The sequence below is a fragment of the Sycon ciliatum genome, chromosome 9 (assembly GCF_964019385.1).
Source record: "Sycon ciliatum chromosome 9, ocSycCili1.1, whole genome shotgun sequence".
NCBI lineage: Eukaryota > Metazoa > Porifera > Calcarea > Leucosolenida > Sycettidae > Sycon > Sycon ciliatum.
In genome coordinates, this window is record NC_088651.1 from 11043031 (window position 1) to 11052286 (window position 9256).

The following is a 9256-nucleotide window of genomic DNA, read 5'->3' on the forward strand; positions in this document are numbered from 1 at the left end:
ACTATCGCCCTGCATGCATTCCCCCGATACACTTCGCATACATATATGCCAGGCCTCTACAGTCTCCCATTTCTTGGTGCTGACCGCTTTTGACCGATTTACGGCTATACATAATGCTACTATACATACTCCTTCTCTTGATGGTACGGTACGGGACAGATACGGGATAGCGCCAGGCGTGACACAAACAAACTACATGACAAACACAAACATAGTATCCAGCCAAGACTTTGGGTCTTCTTCTCGCTTGTGCATTTGTCTGAACAAATCGTCTCCCCCGTGCACCATCAATCCGCATGCGTGCCTACATCACGGGTGCTAGCCACAGCAGTTGTCCGAACCCCATGCATTACCCGGGCTCGGGTTTCTTTAGCCCTGATCACAGCTGTGCCCATTGTGACTCTTCAGCCCTGCCGTAATCTCATTTTACTCTTCTCTCTGTGTGACTGTGTAGATCATCGCAGACATGAATACATTTCTTTCCAAGGTAAGCTTCTTGATTGCTTTCTGCGGTGATGGCTACTGGAAACAAACTCTAGTTCGTCCGCTGTAAAGTTTCGTGTGCAGTCCTGGTGTGGATTAAATTTGATGTTTTGGGGTTATGCAGTTGAGCTAGGTGAAATCCAACTCCAAGTGCAAAGCTGTCGTTCCAGAACCCGTTCCCGGCCGTGTGTACGTGTGTGTGTGTATACGTGTGTGTACGTGTGTGTGTGTGCGTGTGTGTGTGTGTGTGTGTGTACTGAAATGAATTGCGCTTGGTTGTCGTTTGCCGATTGCAGGCCATTCCCGACTCGCGTGCTACAATTCGCCACTACCTCGATCTCAAGTACATCTTTCTGGTGAGTGTTCACACGTCATAATTCACAAGCTCTACACGGAATGTGCAGTCATGGCCAAAGAAATCCACTCAGTGACTCACAGGTCAAAAGCTCTTTCATTTCACTTACTGTAAGTCTACAAATCTCCGGCAAGTTCAAATTTCGGCCTCCCAGGGCTAAAACCCATTTCGGCCGCATCAAGTTTTCGGCCTGTACTGCTGCCGCCTGATACATCGTCACACTGAACCTTGCAAAACAAAAATTTCGGCCGCAACAAATTTTAGGCCAAACGTGACCAGGCCGAAAATAGCCGAAAATAAATATGCGCTGAATATTTGTGGACTTACAGTACAGCAAGCACGGTCTACAATACCCATCCGACGGCCGCCTGCGTCTTGGCGCTGCTTTCGGCACGTGGGTTGTAAGTCTTTGGCCAGGACACTACGTCAGTACATGGTGTGTATGTTAGTCTTGATATGGCATGCAGTACATGGTACCCCTCTTGCCTGATTGCGTAGCGTGAAACTCAAGAGTTGCAGCGGAGTGGCCTGGTGCCTTTGTTGTTTTGTGGCATGTAGTACGCTCGTACCTTGGTTATCCCGACCACGAGGCTATGGACACTTCGGTCTACCGGGCACCCTTCGGTCGTGTTGCAGTGGAAATATTACTACTCTTTTGTCACTTTTCGTGGAAATAGTGACGTCATCTGCCATATCCTGTGTGTGTGTATGTATGTGCAGTCATTCTGTCTGAAGGTACAGCTCATGGATGAAGAGGAAGCAGAACATGCTGTGAGTTGGCTTCTCTCTCGTGTCGTCAGGGTCAGGGTTAGATGTAGACGGGGGAGGGGGTGTGTGTGTGCGCGTGTGTGTGTGGGGTGGATGCGTATGTGCATGTGTGAGTGCATGTGTATGTGTGTGTGTGTGTGTGTGTGTGTGTGTGTGCATGCGTGTTTGTGTGAGTGAGAGAGAGAGAGAGGGACTGATAAAACTGGGTGAAATAAATGGAATTGTCAAAAACTGTCAGCCATAGCAGTTTGTCACCAGCCCAGGGGAAGGAAATTGGGCATGAGTTGGATTGGCTGGTCTGAGGTCGCTCTACCCTAGATCAGCCTATCACGTTGAAGAACGGGCCGCGTGGCCGCTTCACGAGATCTCAAGTGTTGTATCATGCTGCATTTCCTCCTGGAAGAATTTTGAAGACAGACGCTTTTACGGGCAAAATGTACGTAATACGGGTAGATTTTCAATATTATACAAACTAAGCAAAGGGAGTAGAGAAGCAAACTGAGCCGAGAAGTGCTATGCTGTGAACCACCATTGCACATGAGTAGATACGATCGGTGAAGTCATTTGTGAGGGGTAATCATGAACAGCTCAGGCACTCGTCAGCTTTTGTACACTAGTAATAGACCCAGAAGCTGTCAGCTCAAAATTACTAAAGAGAAGCTGGATGCTTTGCTTCCAATATGCGTATCATCAACATTCACCAGCCGTATTACATCTCATTGCTGAACGTTACCATTGCAAGCAAAAGTCTCAATAACATCCCCCCCCCCCCCTTTGCTTCCTTTGAAGAATGTCGACACTGACTTCGTTCCTGCTGCCGGTTTGCTCGCATCTTCACCCTGCTTTCCACCTACAACTTCAAGGTACTGGAGCTTATGGCGAGTCTTCAAATGATTGAATAAGTTCATGGTACCACTCTGACGTGTGAGCTTCCCACTGCCCCCCCCCCCCCCCTTTGCTTCCTTTGAAGAATGTCGACACTGACTTCGTTGCTGCCGGTTTGCTCGCATCTTCACCCTGCTTTCCACCTACAGCTTCAAGGTACTGGAGCTTATGGCGAGTCTTCAAATGATTGAATAAGTTCGTGGTACCACTCCGACGTGTGAGCTTCCCACTGGGCAGTTTGCTAACAACGGACGACGGGCCGTTCGTTTGCGTTATCGACAAGTTGGCTTACTTTGAAAATCCGGTCTCCTTGCGGAACAGCACTGCTGTCTGCCAAATGTAGGTATGGGAGGATTTGGAGAAACCGGTCACGAGCCATACAATTTGCAATTGCATCATTCCTGAAGAAAGATACAGTTGTAGTCCAATAGTGTTTCATCTATGCGGTGTGACATTCCCATGATAATGATGATGGCAACAAGTGAAGACATTTCTTCTGGCACAACATGCTGCCAGTTTGGTGCATTCCTGAAAGCAGCATAACGATCTGTCTCCGTGACGAGCAGCGCAAGATTCGACGCAAAGAGCAGGCTGAAGAAATGGAGTGTGGTCATTATGTCAGCAGCGGTTCCAACACGTGGACTCCGACAGAATCTTTTATCCGGGGCAGCGTGCTGGGATTGTTGGTCTTCCACTCAGGACCTGAGCTCAGTGTACGGAAATCAGCAGTTCCAGCAGGCCCAGGTCTACTTAAAGCAGTGCCTCGTCCACCGCTGCTTTCACGCCTGCGAGGTGCTCCGCGTTGCAAGCCTCGGCGAACTCCGCGATCTGCTCCGACATTCCTGTCGTCGCTCAAGTCGGAGCTTGCGCCGAGCGGAGAACGTTCGCGCTCTGAGTCAACATGCTCACTGCCGTCAGCTGATGGTGACGAGGATTCCTCAAGTGCTTCCTCTTCTGTGCTGTTGTTTTCAGCGCTGTGGCAAGAAAGGCATCAGTGATGGCGGATTCGACCTCAGGTTCTGTGTCTACTGAGTTGTCAGTGGCTATATCGTCATCAGTATCGCTGTCAAACGCTTCGCCCTCACTGCTGTCACCTCCAAACAACGTCCGGGTGACTAAATCTGCAAGAGCGGCATTTCCCAGCGCTTGAACATCGAAAAAATCACTAACTCAATCTATGTGAGCGTGAGCTTCCTCAGCGGAAGAGGACGCCACATCTATGGCGGAAAACTTCATTTTGTATGTGGACACTGGCTTTTGACGGCAGCTCCGGAAAGCTACGCGCATCAGCTATCTCTACGCATGCGTAGAATACATCTAGGTGCATCAGGAGTCGAAATATGTGGACTTGTGTGTAGTGCTATCCCAATAACGCATGTACATGTACCCGTCATACCGGTACCGTCTTAAAGGGTTAATGGAGTCTTCAGCTTATGCAGGCTGACATGCGTCTCACTTAGTGCAATTATTTCGTCGGTGATGATGTGCGTTTTCGATGTTAGGGTGCCAGTGTGTGTGGTTGGCAAAGGAAATGTGTGTGCGCAAGTATCAGTACTGATGCGTTTTATCCACGAATAGCCACCTGCTGTCCTCACTGTGTGTGTGTGTGTGTGTGTGTGTGTGTGTGTGTGTGTGTGTGTGTGTGTGTGTGTGTGTGTGTGTGTGTGCATTTGTGTTTGCATACACGTCTGTGTGTGTGTGTGTGTGTGTGTGTGTGTGTGTGTGTGCGTGTGTGTGTGTGTCTGTCTGTCTGTCTGTGTGTGTGTTCATGTGCAGCGTTCACATGCCTATCTAGGCAGACTAAGCACCGGCAATGCAGAGTATCGGTGAGTAGTTCACTTCCAACTCCTGCACTTAAACCGGCTGAAGGGACTCCCAGCGGTCATTTATCCAAGCCATTTCAGCATGCAGAGCGTACAAGTCCCCATGTGCACTTATATAGGCAAAGCCCGGTCTTGCCAGTGAAGCTTCGATATTTTGCAGCAAAATTGTACTCGCTCATTGTCAATATTTTGCTTTCAGTTGGCCAGCCACTCGATATTTTTTCCACCTTTTGCTGCAATGTTAGGCCAAATTTGTTGTCACGTGCACATGTGGCAACAGAAAGTGGGTCACGTGTTGGCAAAAACGAGCAAAATTGAGTAACGCGTTGGCAAAATGTGCGAAAATGAGTCAACTGAGCTGGTATAAGTGTAAACTCTCCCAATTTTCGGTTAACATGCCGATATTTTGCTCCATTTTTGCCGGCAAATTCTTCTTCGAAACCCTTCGATATTTCGCAAGCAGAACTGCTTTACTAGCAAAGTTGGACTATGCCTGATATCAGTGATATGCACTGCTGTCCCGACAGAAATTCACGTTTGTTTCAGTTTAATCACACCATGCTCGGTGTCAGCATCCATACACCCAGCATGGCAAACATGTCTTTGTGTATGTACAGGTTAACAGTTCAATATAACGTACCAGAGTATAGTAGCTCACCTTAGGGCGCGTTCAGACTACCGATAAAAAGTGACCGATTGGGAAAGTCGCCAAGGTGATTTGATCACGTGACGTTACTGGCACGTTACCGGTGGGAAAGTTTTACTGCCGCGGCTGCTGCGGCAGTAAACTTTTACCGGCAGTAAAAAAAAAAGTGCTGAGGCTGCATGCGCGCTGGGAAAAAAGGGAAAATCCCTTGTCAGTGCCGCGGTGAGAGCTGAAAACTTCACGGCAACGTTAGTTTGTTATCGGTAGTGTGAATGTCCTTCACGGTTTATCGGCATTCACGGTTTGACGGGGTTCACGGTAGTCTGAACGCGCCCTTAGCTGCATCTTGCACGGTTCACATAGTCATTCTACCGTATCACCAGGGTTGTGCGATTTGTTTTATGGAGCATAGATGCGGAGCTGCACACTCTGGTTACTGTACTCTTGTCTGTCGTTGCTTCCCAACTGGACACTAGCTGTTGTGATAGTGACGTTGCCTTCTTCACTTTGGGTTGTGCGCGTGTGTGTGTGTGTGTGTGTGTGTGTGTGTGTGTTGTTGTTGTTGTTTTGCTCTGTAGCATTGCTCTGCGCTGCCAACACATGGCGAAGCGGCGCTTCTTGAACATGAGGCAGAACGTCACGGAGAAGTTGTATCTACTGGATAACAAAAGGCGTAAGTGCTGCGGAAATGATTACTGCGTTTGTATTTGTATTTTTGTGTTTATGGATTCTCCACAGGCCTTAGCCTGGGAGCATGTTTGATTGGTCAGTCCGGATTCAGATCAGATTCACTGGAGCAGTCACAACAATAGTTCCCAATCAAACAGAACAGCGAATATTTTTGCCAGAAATATTTTAGAACTCATGATAGCTCATCATCGTGCCGCGAACTTCAAAATTTCCACGGAGTTCGAAGATGTTTACGTTGCTCAAGATGCGAAGGCGAAACCAACTTGAAGGTGAATACAACCGGAGAAGAAGCTTTGGAGACAAACAAAAATTCAATCATGAAAGTGGAGACTACCAGTAATGTGCCAATCACGCGTAGACCTCCACGTAGACCTTGATGTACATCGCCACTTCCATTACGTAATCCCTGAACATGCCAGAATCGCTTCGAATCAAAACAAAGACTAAGCTCATTGCGTAGCCCTGTCTGGTTTCATTGGGCTTTGCAACTTGCTCTGACTACTCCAGCCTTGGGTGTCGGAGTGGCCAAAACATGTTCTAAACACTCCGAAACCAGTGCAGGCCAATCAAACACCCCTGTTCTAAACGATCCTGTTCCGGATCCGACCAACCAAACGCGCCCTAAACCAAGGGGCTTGCATTCTCCACCGGCCTTTGGCTAACTCAAGGGAGTCACTGTATTGTCCTGAATGGCAATCACAGCAGATTTCTAGTGTTGTGGGAATGGATGTGTCCTGTTAGGTTCCTTGCTTTACACATGAAGCTGCAAGAAGCCTCAAGACGTCCTTAGAAATCACACCTTCGTCTCTGTCGTATGTGTGCGTGTGTCTGTACATGCGCCCATGCGTGTATCTGTGCATGTCCGTGTGGATTATGTTTGTGTGTTTATCCCCTAAACACACGCACACGCACATGTACACACAGTACAAGACCTGCAGTCACAGCTGTGCAAGTTCGCCGTCTCCATGCATCATCACATGCGCCAGTCGGCTATGTTTGCCTCCGGTATCAGCTTCCCGCAACATGACTACAACCATTCTGAGCTGGCTGTGTTGGGTGAGGCAACTACTCGACTGTCTCCACAGCCAAACCAATCAACACCGTTTATCAACTGACAGTGTACACCGAAATAGCACCAGGCACAGTGCGGGTCTTCTTCTGCTCTCGCTCTGCTACGCTAGCCATTCTCAGCTTACTAGTAGTCCTTTCGCTATGTGTCCGTGTGTGCCGCGTGGATGCATGGTCTTCGGGGCGTCATCGTCGGCATGCCTGTTCCTATCTTTGCCGGGCATTTTCTCTCTCTCTCTCTCTCTCTCTCTCTCTCTTTCTCTCTTTCTGCTGACGCGCCCTCTAGCACGCAGATTTCTCAGCCACCGCCCGACTTTCCTTCGCCGGAGCGCACCCCATTAGGTAGATGGGATCAGCAGAGTTCAGCCATCAAGAAGGAGGAGTACGTTGATGTCTCGAGTCTGAGATGCACGGTTGCGCTACGCTCCCACTCTAACCTCACTAGATCCCAAACACGTGCACGAGCACATGCTCACTTCACGTACTCTGACGCGCACGCGAGAAGCGCTGCGCTTGCACCGGCCTGTGCGCACGAGTACAAGCGTCCTCGCGCGAGCACGCGTGCTTGCACCCCTCGCGATAGCAGCACTCGAGCGACGGTCATGTTGTCTGCGGCTACTGTTTGTCATAGTCCGTTCCCGCGAATCATCTTCTCCACTATTCCTACGTTTATCTGACAGACTGCTGCTCCATCATTTACACCATTACTTTGAAGTTTGTTATGACAATCAGCTCCCGTCCAGCTCTACTCGTATAGCTTACCCAGTGCCGATGTTTAAGAGTTCTAGTACCCAGGCCAGCACACGTTTGACACAAGTGCTCGCTCCATTAGTCACCAGCAGTCTTTGCTGATTTCGCATCTTTTCCAACTGCTGTATTTCTAGGTTCCTGCATGATTTTTCGCATTTTTAATTTGAAAATAAAATTCTAAGGTCCATTGTGTACCTATTCGTTAGTTTGTTGAGTTTGTTGAGGACATGAGACAAGTCTGAAGAAGAATTGATTTTGAATGTCACCACCAAGGGACCTTGGCTTGAGGCCAGCAATGCTCTACCCACTGAGCTATGCTCTACTGCATGTACAGTGTAGCAGCTGTCATCCCAGCAGAGACCAATCAACCTTTTTTTTCTTTCAGACATCGAAACTCACGCTTCCTGCGACGCTACACGGGCTGGTGGGAGGATGCAGGTCCATCGTGTGTGTTGTTCCTTAGCACAACTTGGCCAATGATTGGCGCGTGCATGTGTGTGTGTGTGCGCGGGTGTGTGTGTGTCTGACAACGCTGGTCGATAAAGTCTGATCGCGTCAGTCAATGACAGAGAGTCATGAAATACCGGTATTTTATTACTCCCCGGTCAATACTACCGGACGTTGTGCAGCTCCAGCTCCTGTCACATCTTGCCCCCCCCCCCTCTCTCTCTCTCTCTCTCTCTCTCTCTCTCTCTCTCTCTGGAAACGTATTATGCACCCGGCAATACTGTAAAATACCAGGTAATACCCGCAGCAAAATTGGCAGAATTTGGTACTCTCTCTGGTAAGTTTCGTGCAGCATGTTTGCAAGAGTACATAACCACTGGGACTGGTACTGGTTACTAGTATGTACTCCTGATGTTTGGTATGTGGATAATTAAATGGAGCAGAACTCAAGGAAGTGCCTGCCCGATAAGGTTTGCACGGTTCTGTCTCTGCTTTTCGAGCAGAATTTGTCAGCTTTTCGAGCAGAATTTAATATTTAATAATAATCGTCCGCCAAATGCGCCAATGCATGGCTACATCACACTGTGACATTGCGTTAGTTATCTCCTACATAATCATTGTAGATTTACGTGATTGCATACAGAATCGCGCATGAACACCGCGGGAAGGTCACCCGAACCGCGATACATGATTGTACATGTATGCACACCGACTGTGGCTGGCAAGTGGCGTGCAGAGCACCATGGAGCCGCTGGACATGACATGCCATTATCAGTTCTAATTCTATCAGTATCAAGAGTACAATCATGTACATTGTACATTGCTGGCAACTGAAATCCGACCCCCCCCCTTGCGTTTCGTACGAATCGCTAACGCGGCTAGCGCACCGCTAGTGGGGTCGGAATTCAGTTGCCAGCACTGTACATAAAACTTGACCGGGTTTATGTACTCTTGCCGTCTTGGTTCTATGGTAGATCTAGATCTAACTTACTTATCTACACGTCTACGTGCTGCATGCTGTAGGTGTAGGGTTCCCTGGTACATTTTCTTCCTGTTGCATGTTGAGCTTGTGTTTATTTTGCCCGTCTACAAGAGAGAGGCTTGGGTATACTGAAAGAAACATGGTAGATCTAGGGTTCAAGTTGACGCACCGCACACTTCTCACACCATGAGCACGCACACGACCAGGCTCGCGGACGCTCAGCCCCTCACTAGCCCCAGCAAGCGGATGACGCCGGCAGAAAGCCGGCAGCATTTGGTAATGTTTCATGCATGTTTAGCACTGTAGTGTAGTGTATTGATACAGAAGAGGTGTAGAATTCGAGTAATTGCCCGCCATAG

The 9256-nt window shown here is 48.7% G+C and overlaps 1 protein-coding gene across 2 annotated transcripts in view; it reads left to right on the top strand.

Annotated features, from left to right (window-relative positions):
• LOC135824680 (PRKCA-binding protein-like) overlaps window positions 1-7673 on the top strand; it is a 33092-nt gene extending 25419 nt beyond the window's left edge. For both annotated transcript variants that reach the window (XM_065337391.1, XM_065337392.1), the window contains exons 9-14: window positions 455-487; window positions 780-839; window positions 1559-1609; window positions 4268-4317; window positions 5539-5633; window positions 6575-7673. In XM_065337391.1, coding sequence (XP_065193463.1) covers window positions 455-487; window positions 780-839; window positions 1559-1609; window positions 4268-4317; window positions 5539-5633; window positions 6575-6765 — 480 coding nt within the window. In that variant the 3' untranslated portion in view covers window positions 6766-7673. The remainder of the gene's footprint in view (window positions 1-454; window positions 488-779; window positions 840-1558; window positions 1610-4267; window positions 4318-5538; window positions 5634-6574) is intronic.
• Window positions 7674-9256: the final 1583 nt, after the last annotated feature.